We start from the raw sequence: 19,242 nt of genomic DNA on the forward strand, positions 1-19,242 counted from the left end.
GTACAGCACTTTACCCAAGGGGGTTTGTTGTGATGCCCCTCACCTGTGGCACTGCTCACGCACCCACAGCAGCAGCGCCTTTTTGGCGGAAACTCTGAAGCTGCGGTGCAGGGGTGAGCCTCTTGGTGGCAGCGGACTGCTGCTGGAAGAGCGACTTGAAAGAGTGTCCAGACTGGCTAAAGACTCCATGGACGATTGACGAGAGCTGAAGGACAAGTTGTTGGCCAGCTCCTCAATCTGTACACATGAGTCAGCAGAATAAAATATGTCTCAGCACATCCTGATAGAGATCAGTGTAAATCAAAGTTTGAAGCGTTAAATGTTGACGTTCCCTCGTGACAAGACAAAAACATTAGCAGAACCTGGCATGAATCAGCGTTACAGGGGAGCTCAGCCAGCCGACTTACATGGTACTGCAGGATGATGGTCCAGACCAGACCCAGAATGATGGAGGGCTTACCGTCCAGGATGTCGGGCACATGGATGTTGACCAGTTTAATCTGAAGAAAAAGGTCCAATGAACGAGCAGCCGTTGCATGGCAAAAAGGAGGACGTTTGATGTGTTATTTACCGACTTGCTCTTCAGGAACGTCAGAGCCTTTTCTAAGTTGCTCCGCTGCTGAAACTTACCACGGCCGCGGTCCCTGCTCTGAGGATATACACAAACACAGACAATAAGTTCCCGATCAGGGTGATGATTTTATTGATGATGTCAGGGCCCACTCACAATGCGTTGTCCACTCATCACCTCGAGAAGGTCCAAAAGTTTAGATCCATCTCTGAGGTCCTCAAAAAGGTCAAAGACCGTACTTGGGGGTCTCCTCTGCACACAAACAGACACACGTGTCGGCAACAGTTGTTGTCTTCTCTCTAGCTCTCAAAAAGGTCAGAGAAGTGGGAAAACATGACTGAGGAGGGTCAGATGTCACTTACCTTGGCCAGCTGGGCATTGACCCAGTTGGTGAAGGTTCTTTTCTGGACCTGGTTCTGTTCCACTGAAGACAAACACACACACAAGCAGACACACGTCAGGGTGTGAGTATTGAGCATCCTGGTCCGGCAGAGCAGAACTAAAAGGACCTAAACTCGGACTGACGAGACCATAAAAGGAAAACTTATTTCAGCTCCTTGCCACGCCACCTGGGAAATCTTGTCACCATTGCTCTATACATATGCTGTCCCTGCATCATCTGATGAGGATGAGGACCTCTGAGTTCTCCACAGAAAGGTTGAAAAGAAGACATAGTGACAGGAAGAAACTGACCCTGCAGGAGAAGGTGGAGCTCGTCGATGTCCAGCGGGACGAAGGCTCTGGGCTCCATCTCAGTTTATGAAGATTAAGGTCCAGATGGTCTCATGGCACGGGAGGCAAGTGAAACTCAGGTGTTTTGGCCTTTGTTGGCTGAGAAACAGTGGAGTTTTCGTCATAGTAACTCAGAGGCCTCAGGATGTGAATAAGTGAAAGAATGTTGACATTTAGTGTTGATCCAAACTCACCTGTCTCAACGCATTACGCTGCAGGTTGCCAAAGAGGCAGGACTTTGTGGTGGGCAGGGATTCTCACCTGCAATGTTATTGGATGTCAGCAACACGTTCAACAATGTGGTCGCTCTTGAGTGACAGTCTGTGGCGAAGACGTCGATGAAGATGATCTCACTTGAACGTGACCAGATGCTGGTCGAAGTCACAAGTTTGCTTCTAAATATGTGAACAACTACAGTCACAAGTCACACACCGGAGGGGATGTGTGTGTGTGAAGGTCAGAACCAACAGTGGACCCAGCTGTTCTAAATTTTCACACTAGTAGAACCATCACCTCCCCTCCCCCGTGTCAGGACACAGGAGGACAGAATTGAGGGAACATATAGGATAAAAATTAGCAAACCTAAGGATAATGAGTGAGATGTGAGGGACATCAGCCGAGAAGTGATGGTAGAAGTTTGGAAACGTGAGGGAACATGATAAGAGCAGTAAGGGGACATATAGAAGAGCAGAGAGGGAACATATAGGAGGAAAGGGTGGAAAGATGAAAGAGAAGTGGTAGGAACGTGACACTAACAAGGTAACATATAGTGAAAATGTGAGGGAACATGAGAGAGAGGTGAGGTTAAATGTGAGGGAACATGGGGAGAGTAGTAAGGGTAAATATAGGAAATTATTGAGGGAACCTGAGTGGTGGAGTAGTAAGGGGAAATAAAGGAGAGAAGTAGGGGAAAAAACTGTAGTAGAGAAGTGAGGGAACATGAGGTTAACATTAAGGGAACGTATACCAGAGGAGTGAGGGAACACAAGGAGAAAAGTGAAGGAAGAAGGAAGGAAACATAAGAATGAGTGGGGAAACATGAGTGAGGGAACATATAGTAAAGAATTAAGGGAGGAAACTTGAGCGATAAGTGAGGAAATGTGACTAGAGTAGTAAATGAACATGAACTAAAGAAATAAGGGAACATGAAAGATAATTGAAGGAACCTCTAGGAGAGAATAAAGGAAAATTGTGAGAAAGGGGGCGGGAGGGAACATGGAAGAAGAGTAAGGGAACATGAGAGTAGTAAGGAGAAAAATAGGAAAGAAGTTAGGGAACATGAAAGATGATTGAGGGGACATAAAGGAGAAAAGTGGGGGATTATGAGCAAAGAAAGGATTGGAAGAAGTGTGGGAAGATAAGAGAGAAGTGAGGGGACACAAGGAGAGTAGTAACGGAACATATAGGAAAGAAGTGGGGAACATAAAAATAATTGAGGGGACATATAGGAGAAAGTGAGGGAACATTATAGGAGAAGGGATGGAAGAAGTGTGGGAACATAAGAGACAAGTGAAGGAACACAATGAGAGTAGTAAGGGAACATATAGGAAATAATTAGGGAACATTAAAGATAATTGAGGGGACATATAGGAGAAAGTGAGGGAACATTATGAGGGTAGCAAGGGAACATATACTGTAGGACAGAATATAGGGAACATAAGGATATCATTAAGGGGCTGATACCATAGAAGTGAGGGAACATGAAAAGGAATAGAGGGAACACAAGGAGAAAAGTAAAGGAAAAAGGAAGGGAACATAAGAATGAATCGGAAAACATGAGGGAGGGAACATATAGTAAAGAAGTAAGGGAGGAAACTTGAGAGATGAGTGAGGAAATGTGAGTAGAGTAGTAAATGAATATGAGAAAAAGAAATTAGGGAACATGAAAGATAATTTAAGGAACTTGTAGGAGAGAATAGAGAAAAATGATGAGAAAAGGGGCGGGAGAATTGTGGGAACATAAGAGCGTGGTAAGGGAACATATATGGCAGATATGACGGAAAGGTGCGGGAACATGGAAGAAGAGTAGGGGAACACGAGAGTACTAAGGAGAAAAATAGGAGAAGAAGTTAGGGAACATGAACGATGATTGAGGGGACATAGATGAGAAAAGTGAGGGAACATAAGGAGGGTAGTAAGGGAACATATAATGTAGGAGAGAAGATAGGAAATATGAGGATATCATTGAGAATGTATACCATAGAAGTGAGGGAACATGAAAAGGAATAGAGGGAACACAAGGAGAAAGGTGAAGGAAGAACGAAGAGAACATAAGAATGAGTGAGAAAACATGACTGAGGGAACATATAGTAAAGAAGTAAGGGAGGAAACTTGAGATAAGTGAGGAAATGTGAGGAGAGTAGTAAATGAATATGAGCAAAAGAAAGTAGGGAACATGAAAGATAATTGAAGGAACTTGTAGGAGAAAAGTGAAGGAACATAACTAGAGAAGGGACAGGAGAGGTGTGGGAACATAATAGAGAAGTGAGGGGACATGGGAGAAAGGTGAGGGAACATGTAGGAAAAGTGGGGGAACACAAGCAGAGTAAATAGATAAAACTTAAAGGAAAGAACTGAGAGAACAAGAAAGATAATTAGGGGAACCATGAGAGTAGTAAGGGAACATATAGGATAGAAGTGAGGGAACACCATGAGTGCAATAGAGAACTTATAGGAAAAAGGTGAGAGAACATGAGAACATATAAGAAAGGATGTGAGGGAATGTTAGGACAGATATGAGGGATCAAGAAGAGAACTGAAAAAAAACATGCAGACAAGTTAGGGGTCAAGGGGAAGTAAAGGAGGTGAGAAGGAGGGAAGTAAAGAAACATGCAAATGCGTTAAATCGCAACATTTTCAATAAATACAGAGTTTGTCAGGCAACAATATTTTTGGTTCTGTCATCTGACGATCAGTTCGACACCTCTGCTCTACATAGTTGATACTCTCGGGCAGGACAGTCGCAGGTTGTCGGTTCTAAAATAGACGCAGCAAACTAAAGCGTGCGCGCGTGACATTCAGGTTCGGGGGCTCGTCCTGGGCTCTCGCCGCCAACCCGGATCTTTATGCACGAGAAGTTTGACGGTCCCGGGAATCGAAACCTCGGACATCATCAGAACCGGAGGAGAAACGCTTCAATACCTACTGCAGGTTCCGAAGGTACAGTTGAAGCAGCAGGTCCGCGCAGCGCCGGAGTGAAGACCAGAGTGAGCCCTGGACGGGCCGCTGACACCCGAGAAACCCGGACTAAGAATAGATGCCACATTCTAGTTCGGGCACTTTGGCAGCAGGTCGAAGGTTCGACACCAGCGCGGAACATCCGAGGCAGTGGTCCAGTATTGTGTTTTGACTTGGTATCGATATCAAAGAGTAAACAACTTGATGTTTACAGCAACTGGTGACAACTCGGATTCAAGCTTAAATTAAACTGTTAAAACTGTTAAGAGTCAAACGTTCAACTTGTAAAAAAAAAAAAATCTGCTTTAATTACTAAAGTATGTACAGCAGAAAGTTCGACTCTTGCGATGTAGAAGTGGATCATGAGTAGAAAGTATTAGTGAGGGAACGTGAACAACCACAAAATATTACATTAATAGTTGGAATTGAATTTAAGAAAGTGTGGAAAATGTGTTTGGCTTAGAGAACAACAGGTGGCGCCAAAATCAATTTTTAAATTTCCCCAACTTACCTGGAGGAAACACGGACCGTTCCCCGCACACAGAGCAATGACAGACGTGATGATTTAATATTTCTTTATTTTTTAAAATAATTAAACATTTTTGTTTTTATTCACGTTTTTCTTTTTTTTAACGGCGATGACGTCAGAGCAGGAGAGGGGCGGAGTCTAATCGTCCCGACCCCCTCCCCCGCCTAAACAGAAACAAATATGATGAAAACAAAACAGGCAAAACAGGAAGTAGATTCAGAGACTCCGCCCACTACAACTACAGTCCCCCTGCTGGTGTGGTTATTCCCGTCGGGGTCAAAGGTCATCAGTGCCAGACTGATACCTGCAGCAGGAGGGGTCAAAGGTCAACGAGTTCATTTAAAATTTCTCTTTCTGCTTCGTTCAAATAAGTGGCAGCGTTTTGTTTTTCTGTGGAGCGAATAGAGGATCAATAGCTGATATTATTGATTCTTTACTGATCCCCTCAGAACACTTTTCTCACAATATGTTGATTAATTATGTAAAAATAAATCTTTTCTGGATCAATTCAACAGCGTCAACCCGCTGCACTCAAGTGACACTGCACTGTAAAACAGGAAAAAGAAAGTTTAAATCAACTTCCACTTGAACGGAAGAACTTGCATCCCTTCTGGTTTCACCAGGACCAGAGCTCGGGCTAGGACGAGTCTCAGACCAAGACTAGGACCTGGGAACAAGGCCAGGAGGAGGACTACAGTGGACGTCCACATGAGGACAAAGACACAGACAAGGACGAAAGCCAGGACCGGTCCGACAGAACTAGGTGACATATAGGAGAACTGATTCAAACATTTGGATCTTTTTTTTTTTTTTCTTTTTTTTTTTTTTTAAATGGTTGTTTTGGCGTCTACAGTCTTTCAGTTGATCCCCCAACATAAGTTATCTAGTTTCTTCTTTTTATTTTCTTTGTTTATTTGTTGCGTTTAGAACAATAACCAGTCGAGAGAGAGAGAGAGAGAGAGAGAAAAAAAACAAAAAAAAACAAGAAAAATAATTATTTACAGTTAAAATAACGAAGTGATGAATCTACGGTAAAGTAAGTCGCACAACACAGGAGAAATAAAAACTCGAAAAATAAAAACGTTTCAAAACCAGCGACGCTCCGGAGGGGGCGGGGTCAGTGGGGGGTCAGGGCAGCGTTAAGTGGGGATGATGCCGTCGCTCCTAAGGCCTCGCTTCAGCTCCAAGTCCTCCAGCTTCTTCCACAGCTCCTCACGCTCCTTCTCCTTTTTCTTCTCGCTGGAAAAAACACGTGAATGATTAGTACAACGGCGCTCTCTAGTGGACACCCAGGGTATTTAAGTCTTTTAACTACCGTAATGTTTCAACGGGATCTATTTAGAATACACTTTAGAACACACATTACTGTCCTTTTAATAACATGAAAATCAGTTGTTGTTATTAAATACCTAATCACCAAATACTGGCAAGTTCTATAAAGTAGCCTTTTTGCTGGTTTCTTTCCATTTTAAATTATGGTGAAAATTGCAGTAATTATAGTACATACTGAAAGCTATACATAATAATTTTAATGGGAAATATATAATATCTGTAATGCTCGTTTTCTAAATGCATAGTGAAACAATGATTAAAACTGCCCAAACGTTGTTTTAAATCTGGTCCAGAAAGTCAGGATGGTGGGCTCAAAATCAAAGTAGATTAATGTTAATTTTTGTTCGGTGACATATTGTTAAGATGTTGGTCTTGAAGTTAAGAGACACATATTATAAATGTCAACCACAATAGTAAAAAAAAGTAAAGGAATTTATTTGGTGGAGAAGGACAAACTCAAAGATAATCAAGATGCTTCAAAGAATGAAAATGCACCCGTTTTGTTTGGCCGCGACTTTAATTGTAAAGATATTATAGTATTAAAAGTATTTTTGGAAGTAAAGCTAATTCCGTAATCGGTAGTGGAATACTGTTTGAAAGGTAACTTTCATAATACTCGCTACACAGAACTGCAAGTTATGATGAAGGTGCTGATGATTTGTTGAGATGAAGGCTGGGACGATAAAGTTGTTGTTGGTGATAATGACGACGTTGTGAATGAAGATGGTGAGTAAGATGATGACGATGATGTGGAAGATATCGGGATGATGAAGATGAGGGTCTCACCGCTGGCGGTCTGACTTGTACGTCCCCGTGAGCTCATCAAACAGAGTGCTGTTCATCTCCATGAAGGCCTTGAGGACATTGTAGACAAGCGCCACGATGGCCCTGCACACAGAGGTCAGAGGTCAGGAGGTGACCAGAGCAGAGGGGGTTTCAGCAGCGGACACTCACGGGTTCCAGTGCTCCTTGGAGATCCGGTAGAGGCTGGAGAACATGATGGGCAGGATGACGCTGGAGTTCTCCTCAATCAGACTCATGATATACTCGTTGTTCCAGTAGTAGAGCGCTCGCTCCGCCACCTGGTGGTCAAAAGAGCAACAACATCAGTTGGAGCAGAAGAGAGGGGAAGCGAGAGTCACAGAGGTGAGACGTCACCTGGAAGTGAGGGCTGGACACACATCTGGAAATCTGCTTGAAAAGTGGCTCCTGAATCTTTACAAACTGCGTTGGTTCTATGACGTCCAGAATCTCCTCCAGCTCCCCAAGAAACATCACCTGCAGGGCAAGAGAAGTTCTTCAGACACTTCCAAAAAAAGGTAAAGCTCCACAGTTTAAAGAACTACGCTTTCTACCAGGTGAGTATTAATGGCTTGCTTGTGAAAGACTTACCTCTTTTTGACTGCAGGTTTTGGGCCAGAACTTCAGTAACCCTCTGATGACCTGTAGGAAAACCACCATCACCATCATCATCATATAATGGGGGGATGTGATTTAGGGAGGGGGGGGGTCATAAAAAAAATCCAACCAACTCACCGGTTCTGTTAATGTCGGGTCTTTCTCTAGGAACTGTACAATACAATACGCCAACTAAGGGAGAAAGAAAGAGAGCAGTGACACAATTTGTTTTTATATAATCTCTGTGGCACAGATTATTACCGTCTGAAAGGTGTTTAATTTGAAAAAGATTATATTTTCTCTTTAGTAACATTAGTTTGACGCCCTTTTCAGTCAAGTTTACTCAAAAAAGAAACCTGTAATAACTCGTGAAAATGAAAAAACATAAAAGCTTTAAAATTAATGGATATTCTGAAAATAATTCATTTAAAAAAAGCGCAAAAATAGAAAGAAAGGGAGATTTTTTTTGTTGTTAATTATTACTTACTGTATATACTGGTTATTTGAATATATGTATTTTGATCTAGATTTTAAGGAATAATTGTCAATTAAAAAAAAAAAAAAGAGTAATCAAAATATAAAGAACCTTTACATGGTAATTTTCCCCTAAAAGTAAGGCTGTGTTTTTTTTTAAATGTTGTTTTCTTTTTCTAGATTTTCCACTTTGTTAAGCTTAATGTAGTTGCTTTCTTTTTTTGATACAAAAAAGTAAAAATATGAATATTTGATCATTTAAGCATGAATGTTATCCATCTTCTTGTCAATAAAATACATTTAAAAAGTAGAATATACGTATTATAATAAAGTACTCAAAAGCAATCAGAAACATTGTTTCATGGTCAGTCTTAAATTGTCTCTCGAGGGCAAGGGTTGGTCCAAAAGTGTGTGTGCTCACCTGTGCGTGGAACAGAGAGAGGCTCCTGACCGTGTGCAGTGGAATCAAAACTTTGACCAGAAACTGTTTGTGTTCCGCCTTCAGAGGGAGAGCGAAGCCGTTGATGATGCTGTCCCAGGGAGAGGAGACGTGGGTTGAGTGACGAAGCGACATTTCATTAGAACAACATGATCCGAGTGGGTCACGCACCTGCCCAGGATCTCCAGCAGCTCGGCGACGCCGTTGAAGTGTTCCGTCTCATAAACAAAACTGTGTTCCGAGGAGGAATGAGTGAGTTATTGACAGTGGAGACTTGAGACAAATCTTTTTTCTTTTGTTGACCCCAGCAGCTTTTTAAATACTACATATTCTATTTCATTCATTCATAGCAGTCATGCTACTCACCGTAGAAAAATATTATTGATCTGTTTTCGTATAAAAGCTCTCAGGCCCAGAAATTTGCCGTAGATTCTATGCAACACCGTCTTCAGATAGTCTCTCTCGCGAGGGTCCTCGCTGTCGAAGAGCTCCAGCAGCTGCGCAGAAGCAAACAATCACATGACATGAGGTCTACAGCGAGCCCGCAAGACGGAGGAGCAGACTGACCTGCAGCACGAACTTCTGGTCTATGTACTTTTTGGCAATGCTGGGCTGAAACTCCTGACTTTCCAGGAACCGGATGAAGAACTCGTAAACCAACTGTGGAGGCAGGAACGAGAGACGTCATCATACGCGCCCGGCCTAGACCACGCACAATATTCTTAAGAGTGACAGAGAAAGGTCGCGACCTGTAGGTGGGGCCAGGAGGCCTCCAGTGTGGGCTCGTCTTCTTCTGGGTCAAACTCGTTACTGTCACTTGGCGGAAGAGTCCGGAAAATGTTGTGAGACACCTAGTGGTCAGAAACAAGGATTTCAGGTTACGTCGAGTTTTTTTTTTTTTAAAGGAATTAGAGAGCTAGTGGCACCCTAGTGGCTCAAGTTTAAATTAATTTAAGACTAAATTATTTTTCAAATACATTTCAACTATACAGTATGTTAGAGTTACTGTTTATTTCATTCTTTCCAATTCATTCAAGTGTTGACTGCAAACACTATAAATAATAATAAAAGTCCTGTTTTTTACATTACAAATAATAGACATGATTCTGATTTCTTTTTAATCTTATGTCCACAATAATAATATCAATGTATTCAATCTTTTTGACAGTGTATTCATATTTGCAATGCATTGCCAAAAGATAAATGGTTTAAGTTAATACTCATGACATAATATTAAGTTAACACTTAACCCTGTTGATATAAAAAAATCAACGAAAAAGAAGCTTTCTAGATTGTGCAAATGTTTTCTGGACATTTAAACAACATTCTATAATTATTAATCATTCCTAACACAAGAAGATAATTGGTTTGATAAGTTCGTTTTTATGTGGTTATAGATGCACTTTCTGTTCTTCTTGCGTGCGACTACGCTGCTTTGACAAGATAAAAGTAGAGATCACTCCTTCCGATTATGTAATAATTCAAACAAACTAATGTACTTGTCCAGTGCCGGCTGAAGCTTTTGTGTGTTAAAATCATCACGTTAGCTTTGAGTTTTTGAAGCACGTCTCACCATCTTCACCACCTCTGGGTACGCCTGCTCCGTCAGGTAGCCGCGGCTAACTGTCACGTAGTCCACCAGCTCATTGAGAGTGGACCGCTTGTACTCCTTCATCTTGAGGTCTGACAGTGTGTCCATGAAGTCGAAGACGGTGCAACACTGCTGTAGCTTCTTCAGGAACAGCTCGGGCTGCTCCGGAGCCGGAACGTCTAAGAGAGAGAGAGAAAGGAAGTGTACATCAGAAAAACCAGTGAAACTTTTAACATTTGAATTCGAAAGCACAGACAAACTTACACAGGCACACACAAGGGACTTCCCCATCACTCGTGAGAGTGTCACCTTACACTCTCCCTGCCATCTCTCACCCCCTTCCAGACTTGATTCATAAGTTCAGATATTGAACAAACAACAGAACTGCAGCAGATAGATTGACGGAAAGTAAGTGTGAAAGAAGTTGAAAGCTAGTCAGTCTGGCAAGTGTACATGAATGAGGCATTTAGACCTGCATTCAGGTGCGTGTCAATCATGGTCTCACTTACTTCCTGCCCACAAAACTCTTAACTCATCTCCCATGACTGAAACTGGCTCAAAATGAACAATCAGACCATAGAGAAAGAAGGCCAAGTCAAGTCACTATGGAAGTTTGCGTGTTCATCAAGTCAATGTGTTATTGAGTGTAAATGTATATAGAAACACTTCTTTATCGCAATATTTTTTTCTCCACAGTAATGTATCAATATTTAACAGCATTGTTAAAATACTTCCTTTTTTTCCATAAGATACATAATGACAGCGTTTGCCAATTTTTGTTTTGCAATGAAACTTCTGGCCGCATCAGTCATTACCTCCTTTTTAGCTCAATAATAATAATAATAATACATTGCACCCTGAAAACCTTGGGAGATCCTGGCGATGACTGAGGACGAGAGGATACAGTCGACTCCAGCAAGTGGATTTTTGGTCATATTTTGGCCTCGGCCAATACTACAAATATACAATTGTTCTTACCACATATCAACATACTATATTGTTGCCCCTTTATTGTGATGTATATTTTATTGCCAGATTCTTGCCACAACAAAGACCTAATGATATTCCATTTCTGTGCTCCACAGTCATAATGACTTCTGAGGAGAAGCATACAACAAAAACTTCTTCGCTGAACACTGAAAGCTTAAACAAAGTCTCTATGTGGACGAACAAACTAAATATTTTCAAGGCGCACCTCGATCATTGATTCACCCCCTCCCTTAATTCCTCACGCTCTGGACTTTGACCTCCTTCAGGTGGTTTCAGAGATAAGATTGTCATGAGCATTCTTAATGTTTCTAGTGCTCAAAAGGTCAGATGTGAGCGAGCGGAATGCATAAAAAAGGTTGCGAAACTGTGGCGCCATCTGTTGGACTTTTTCAGCCTACAATGGTTCACCAGGACCGTGGAGTTGCACCCACAGATCGTGTAAAAAAAAAAAAGAAAAAAGAAAGAAAAGAACTCAAAAGGATGCACCGGATAAAAAGATACAGACTGGATTTTGGGCTGATAAAGGTTCAAAGGAAAGGTCCATTTCTGAGAACTGCAGGGGGTGAAGGGACTCCACTTGTACCATCATAAACTTCAGCAGGACTGGATCACTGGGCTCTTACTGAAGCTTTTGGTAAACAACAGTGTTGTTTCTTTCTAGGAGTTCAAGTCAAAAATCCACTAAATCAGTTCTTCAAACAACCCGAAATCCTAAGCAAGCATTTGAGAAATATACTGAGATGTATACACCTGTGACCGGTGTAGAATTCTGAGATGTTCCACTCACTGGTCTTCTGTTACCTTCCATTTTGAGTGGCTGGTTTTGGTACCATAGAACAGGTCTTGACAGCAGAGCTAACTTTAACTTCCAAGACCTCCGAACATCGCGCCCCCTCCTCCACCTCGCGCCTGACATTCACACATAACAGCCTTCACTCACGTTGATCGACTCCCTCTCCAACGGAACCGAATCATGAACGAGTGGCCGGCGGATCTGAGGGCAACATGTGAACCATCGTGCTGGACCTCGCTCCTCTGACCAGGTCTGTGAGGAGTCCAGCTGGAAACTTGTAAAGAGACACCGAGGAGGTCGAGTTTCTGTTGGGGGGTGGGCAGCTGAGGAGGGCTCCATTGGCCCGATGGGGCGGCCCTGTGGAGTGTGTGTGTGTGTGTTGGGGGGCAGCATTGTACGTCTATTTTTGATCTACTCTCCCCGTTATTTTTTTTTCTTTACACAAGACAACAGTCAAGGAGTTGAACCATCAACTACAAAGCTGACCAAAAAGCGTGGGGAAGGACACGTACAAAAAGGTACCCCCGGACCTGGACAGGTAGGACTTAAGATGGGTGTGTCAGCTTACCTTTGAGCAGAGGCAGCGGTGTGAGCTCGATGGGTTTGCCCTGGGAGCGAAACTGGGATGAGCTCTGGGATCGCTTCTGCTTTGCCTTCCTGACAGACTTCCGAGAAAATCCGTCCACTTTGTCCACAGATGGAGGAGACGTGGTGGCTGCTGAGGACATAGCCCTGCTGGGGGACAGATCGTTGAGAGAGTTAACATCAGAGCTCTTCATGCCGAAGTGAATCAAATTGTTTACACCGTTGATGTGAAGAGATAATGTCGCACACATCAGAAAATTCCTAAAAGCACTTTATTGATATTTAAATCGAAAAACCACGTCGATAAGAGCCATTCGATCTGTAGCATGAAATCTGGGTAAATCATGTGCATCTGATATGGCTGACGTCAAGCATGTAATAGCATTGATTGTTTACTATGCTATGATGGTTTTTGAACGATTCAATTCTTTAAAAGCAATAGATCGTTGCTCCTACAGTATCATAATACATCATATAGTCACACATACGCATCATATATACACAATACACAACCCTAGTTGGCACTCGTGCACTGGTTATGAGGTAATGTTATGAATTTAAATCCATTTAACGTCTACAAATACAGTTTTATTATGGAAATTCAATGGATGCTCTTTACTTGTATCACTCATTTCGTGCCCGAACGATACTATCATCATTGACGCCACGGTGTGATGCTAGTAAAAAGGTTATTTTCCAGGAAGCAAAAATAGCACCATGCCACGCCCCCATTTTAGGTGTGATCACAGGGTTCAAAAGACAGCAAACTATTCTTGATATGATTGGCAGGGCACTTTATCCTCAGCGTCTCAAAAATGATGCAATGACACAGTCTGTTAAAAGTTAGTGGAGAATAAAGATTACTGGCTGAACGATTTAGAAGAAATGTAATGGTACTTTCTTTTTTTAATTATATTGCAATTCAGCATTGTTTTTTTTTTAATCTTATACAAGCCATTGTATAGTATATTGCATATTATGATAAAATGATATGATGAGGATGACGAATGGCTGCCTTGGTGCTGGGTTCTGTTTTCTATTGCTTACTTTGAATGATATCTTATTTCATTCTATTATTCTCTACCGACACCACAAAAATGTTGGGTTTACAACCCTGACAATAAAAGTTTCTCATTCTTATAAAACCTTTATTATTCCCACATAGTGCAAAGTTGAAATTTCAGTACTGCCCGTCCAAGAGTAGACAATGAGACATGAAAACATCTCAGGATTGATGAAAAATACATAAACTGATTGAATAAAATATCTTCATTTAAAATGTAAAATAAAATTCTTATCACAGCAGAGCTCAACACACCTGGAATGGACATATAGAAAATGATTAGAAATAGCACAAAAATTGAGTAAACTTGCTACGGCAATGAATATGTAAACATATTTTTTGCACTTAAATACAAGCGAAAAAGAAAGGGCGCTTAATCCCTGTCCTCTTTTTTTCTTGCAGCTACATACTGTGGAAACAGCATACCCATTTTGTTTTTTATGTTAATCACAACCTTTGGGATTTAAAAATTGTATTCTATTAAATCAATTTCTTTTTTTTCCTTTAGCCCTACTGGGTGTGCAAAAAATTCAATCTTTTTGTCCAAAGTTATTTATGGGCAACTAATGTCAAAAATGACCTTTTCTGATTTTCTCACATGCATGTCCCTCATTATGACAATGATTCGAACTTATTAGAGAGGTTAAGGAAGCGGACTCCATTATGACGCAATAATGGCTTCACTCATTCAACATTCAGTTTATGAAGTTTGATGTCCTTTTTAAAAGTAACACCAACATGAATAAACCTGATGATGTCAATCCACTAAAATATCACATTATAAAAGATTAAATAATTAATGTATATCTTTGCAAACTTTTTCCCTTTGCCTAGAGCATAAATCATTTTTTAAAGCTTGATGACTTAAGGGATTTTTGACCCGAATTGGCTACTGTAGTCAGTTTCTTTTAATGAAATACTTTCAAATTAAATTTTTATAAGAACCGAGCAAATAGTGTTCTGCATCTGCAACACTCCAAGGTTGGCAGGAATTTGAGGTCACGCCTACCCTTTTGTGATTGGTAAAAATTCCAAACAGACAAGTGACTCAGACTTTTTTTTTTTGTTAGACCAAGTCAGAGTCTTGGTAGCTGCTGACATCAGAGTTACTTGTACAAGGAGATACGATATTGAACCTTGGAAAAGTTGACACAATTGATCCCAGAGAGCATCAAGACCCGTGACTCTATCTATGAGGACCACCTTTGTCATCTAACACAGTGTTACCAGCATGTGATCAGAACCGCGGCCCACTGAACCTCTCAGATCAGCAGGAGGTGCGTGCTACCATTTCAATCAACGTTGACCAGCTGATCCATGGAGCTTCTGGTCACCTTTGAGAACTCAGCAAAACAAGGGATTTCTTGCCCGCTACTGACAACCACCCCAGTCACTAACACACACTGATGCCGTCAGACCAGTATGAGAAGGGGGGACAGCTTGTCCAGATTAAAGAACCAAAGCTGCTTCTTCTGATTCTTACATAACACGACAGATGATGCAGACTAGGGAGACTAGGGAGACGTTGGGTGGGTGGGGGGGATTAGAGGAGCAGGAGGAGACAGGAAGAGGAGGGAGGAGGTTCTGCTCAACAGGAAGTCTCCCAGTGAACAAGGAACATGTTGAACGCAAACAAGCAGGAAGCTGTTGAACTCTGGAATGTCCCAATATATATAAATTACATCTGAGATCAAGACCACCATGTAGACCCCCTGACAAGGGGTTGGAAAGTTTCAGAGACCAGAACCAGGTAATCGAGAAAGGAGGCCCAATTTCAAGATGATGTGGACTATGGAGACTGGTCTATCAGAAGAGCTGGAAGGGCTAAACATCAGCTTTAGATCAAATATTGTGAGTTCTTTAAATGTTAATTCGTTAAATGTTGCATAAGAGATTAATCAAAATGACCTTTGCTTTCATCACATCTACAGCAGCAGAACAAACTAAAAATGTTTGACATCGAAAAGGAATACAATGCACTCTGTGGACTTCATGAAAAGAAATGGCACTTTCACTTAGGTTTCCTCCACATCGGTTCTCTTGGTTCCTATAACTTAGCTGTGGAAACACCATCTGGCTGCACTCTTACGCTCTCACTAACTGGAGCTTGTTTTAACCATAATAAGCAAATATTACCTTGACCTGCCAAGCAGCACAATGTCAGTCCAAATCAGAGTGGACAAAGATCAGATATTTCATTTATTTACACAAAAATGTTTTTTGTAACACTTTGTAGTTTATACAACTGGGCTCTAAGTGTTTTGGTTAAATTATCCAATAACTGCAGTTCACACATTCACAACACTTTTAGCAACACGTTAGCTTGGAACTGTGTAAATTGCTGTGCACAAAACCCCCCCAAAAAACTAACTATCCCTCAGTATTTTAAACTGATTCAACAGAAAGGCTTGAATAAAAAAAAAAAGCAGACCAAAAAGAAACAAAAATAATGGGGTAATGCCCCATGTTTGCCGTTTTAATTAGGCGTTCATTTAAGAGATGTAACGAAATGTGATTTTGCCCCTATTTGGGAGGTTTTTCTAAATGCACCATAATTTCTCTTTTGCATTTCACTCCCCTACTCTAAGAAGGAAGTAAGTACACTTTTAACTCTAACAGAGCTTTTTATAATGAAAAAAATATATATTTTTGGGTGTGTTTTTAGCTTAAAGCGACGCCAGTGGACTAAAGTTGTAGTGTTTAGCCCGACGGGAGACCACATTTCCCATGAGCACTTGCTAAACGTCACAAAAGTTGCTATGTCCTGGTTTACAGCAGTTGGAAGAATTTTCTGGTTCCATTGGATGGATGCCGATGAGGTAATGAATCAGATTGTGGATAATTAAATATGATATGCGTAATGATGGCTTTGTATATAACATAACTTTAACTTTGTTTTCGTACCGTAATTCGCACTATCCCCAAGAACTTTTGCAGTGAAAAAAAAAAAAAAAAAAAAAAAATCACACAAAACACCTCAAGTCATTGAACTAGTTTTAAGTTGATGCTTCATCACAGGTTTTATAAAAATATTTTATTTAAAAAAAATATTAAAAGGTACCCAAACTACCTAGAGCTGCTTACTGCTACCTGCTACCTAGAAAACAAATGAAGACTTCTTTAAATAATCAAAATAAATATTATAAACAACACAATGTAATGAAAATATTAAGTGTCTAAATATCTTTTGATTGTATTGCGAGTCGTCAATAAAAAAGAAAAATGTACCTCAACAACATTCAGGTCATGTCTCCTAACGTTTTTTTTTATTTATTTAAACCCATGGAATTAGAGCTTTACGACCTTTGTCATATTAAAATTTGTATAATACATAGATGGATTTTTGCATGTCAAAATGGGGCCCAGTAAAATATAAAATATATTTTTTTAATGTCTTATTTAATGTGGTTTGCATTGTGTCTCTAAGGGAACTACAATTTCATCTATGCTGTATGTCTTGCCTGGCAAAGCGCTCTACAAATATAAATACTTACATGTATATTTGACAATAAAAGAACTTGAAGCGTTGAAGAAAGTCCACTATAAATATGTTTGGGTTTTTTTCAATTGTGATCTTTCAAAATCTCTGATTCTAGATTAATAAATCATAATATAGTATTCTCGTGTTAAAAAAAATACATGTTGTTCTGTTTTTGAAAACCTAAATGATTCATTTTATATTTAATCTTAAATCTTGTTTAGCTCTTCAGATATTCAACACATGCACGTGCACTCCACAACTATATTGTTCATTTGTGGACGGCTTCAAAGTGTGTCTACTTTGTCTCTCAGCATTTTCCATCAGGGGTTGCCATGGCTATCTATCCTCCAACTTAACCTTGATCACCCTACCTACTGACACATACTCTTATTTACGCATCCAGTACCTTGACGCTCATCTTCCACAGGTAAATCTATAAAGACAAGCTTTGACGTTACATCGGTAACAATCACAACAGTGATCAAAGTAGGAAAATTAAGGAAAACCAACAACATTAAACACAAATTATTTGGAATTAGAAATATAAATAAAGTAGAATTGTGATGCCCAAGATTTGTAGAACTTATTAGTAGGACTAAAAACATTAACCACTACACAGCTATGGTTTTATCTCCATCTTAGATCTATAGTAAACACAGGTATGACTACACTGTAGTAGTGTAGTTGTGACACTAGTAAGTAAGTAATTTTTATTTGTTTGGTCTTTTCCAGACCAGGGTCACAAAGCGCTTAAACAATCAAAACAATATTCAATAAAGTATATATTTTAAAGATCAAGATAAAACTGATAACACAACAGGAGTTCTCAGTTCTTCACGTGTGGCGTTCACTCCTACAGTGAAAACCAAATAAAAGAGCATATATACAATTCATATTAGCGTTGAATGTCCAAATTCGTAAATTGTGGTTGTTCTATTAAATCCAGGGGCCACAATATTATAATGTCAAAGATGTGATGTTTATCTAATGGACAGATCATTGCGACCCATTACAAATCGCCCATTGTAATTATAAGAAGTATTATCGTGGAATTAGGAATATATCAATGAAGTATTTAGTTTTTCGGTTTGTCATTTAACGACAGCGTTTGTTTGGGCAATTTCTGATCTGAGGCTGAAAACTTGACAGCTATTAAGCTAGCATCCATTAGCCTCCCAGCCAGCGAACAGATAACACTGAAAAAGTGGTAATAATTGTTAGTTAGTCGCCCCTCGTCTGCAGAACCAACTTGTTCTTTCCCTTATAACTATGAGAATGTCGGTAGATCTTAATAGAAAATTGGATTTAAGTGCCATAATAGCTAGTTTATAGCGCTGGCGGAGCTAACGCGGGTTAGCCCAAGCTAACTCGCAAGCAGCTTCCAGTGATAGTTTGAATCAAAAATTGAAATAGACATTTTAACTTTTGCATTCACAAATTAAACAAGAGAAACGCCGAGTGTGTTTGTTTCGGGCTGGCGTGCAGCTTTTGGCAATCACTCGCTAGCCTGAGTATCTCTGCTAGTGATGCTAACGATGCTATCGAACTGACATAACCGACACATTACGCCTAGAACCAGGACGCCGGAGCTGGTCTCGCTCCCACCGAAGACCTTCAACTCATCCGGACTCTCACCTGGATCCTCTGCGGGTCGCGATGAAGACGGCTGCTGAGAGGAGTTCTCCTAGGTTTCAGGGTGCAGCGGGCGGGCCGCGGGGCTTCCTCCAGCTCGGTGCGGACACTCTCTCCCAGGCAGCGGCAGGATCTCGGCCCGAACCCACGAGTGCTTCTTCGTCAGCGAAAAAACACCCCGGATCTCCGTCAAATCGATACGATGGACCAACGACGTTAGTGTAATTACATTCCTGTGAGTGGTTCGATTATTCCTCACAGTGCTGGAGGTTCGATTCCTGGGCTCGCTTCTTTTGTCAACACTGCTGGGCTCAGACCGCGGCACACAGAACACTGAAGCACCGAAGCTACTAGGCGGGGATCGGCGACGATTGCCGACGTTGATTGGCTGTGCGGGAAAGAACGGCGCCTGCGATTGGGTGAGACAGCCTGTCCGTCAACAGAGAGGGCGACGC

At 41.0% G+C, this 19,242-nt stretch overlaps 2 protein-coding genes across 2 annotated transcripts in view; both read right to left on the minus strand.

Annotated features, from left to right (window-relative positions):
• syne2b (spectrin repeat containing, nuclear envelope 2b) overlaps window positions 1-1,337 on the minus strand; it is a 58,660-nt gene extending 57,323 nt beyond the window's left edge. Inside the window, exons 1-6 of the mRNA XM_087780357.1 lie at window positions 1,265-1,337; window positions 934-995; window positions 728-823; window positions 572-649; window positions 408-500; window positions 44-237 (exon numbers count right to left, since the gene is read on the minus strand). Coding sequence (XP_087636483.1) covers window positions 44-237; window positions 408-500; window positions 572-649; window positions 728-823; window positions 934-995; window positions 1,265-1,322 — 581 coding nt within the window. The 5' untranslated portion in view covers window positions 1,323-1,337. The remainder of the gene's footprint in view (window positions 1-43; window positions 238-407; window positions 501-571; window positions 650-727; window positions 824-933; window positions 996-1,264) is intronic.
• A 3,703-nt stretch (window positions 1,338-5,040) lies between these two features.
• ppp2r5eb (protein phosphatase 2, regulatory subunit B', epsilon isoform b) lies at window positions 5,041-19,134 on the minus strand. The gene is made up of 14 exons (XM_087779431.1): window positions 18,791-19,134; window positions 12,595-12,761; window positions 10,226-10,422; window positions 9,402-9,503; window positions 9,220-9,312; window positions 9,019-9,149; window positions 8,824-8,883; window positions 8,635-8,743; window positions 7,878-7,931; window positions 7,734-7,784; window positions 7,500-7,619; window positions 7,296-7,423; window positions 7,128-7,229; window positions 5,041-6,248 (listed from the first exon to the last, which is right to left on the minus strand). Exons 2-14 carry the CDS (start codon window positions 12,752-12,754, stop codon window positions 6,149-6,151), a joined length of 1,407 nt encoding a protein of 468 aa, XP_087635557.1. The 5' UTR covers window positions 12,755-12,761; window positions 18,791-19,134; the 3' UTR covers window positions 5,041-6,148.
• Window positions 19,135-19,242: the final 108 nt, after the last annotated feature.

The sequence above is a fragment of the Callionymus lyra genome, chromosome 18, assembly GCF_982586985.1.
Source record: "Callionymus lyra chromosome 18, fCalLyr1.hap1.1, whole genome shotgun sequence".
Lineage (NCBI taxonomy): Eukaryota > Metazoa > Chordata > Actinopteri > Syngnathiformes > Callionymidae > Callionymus > Callionymus lyra.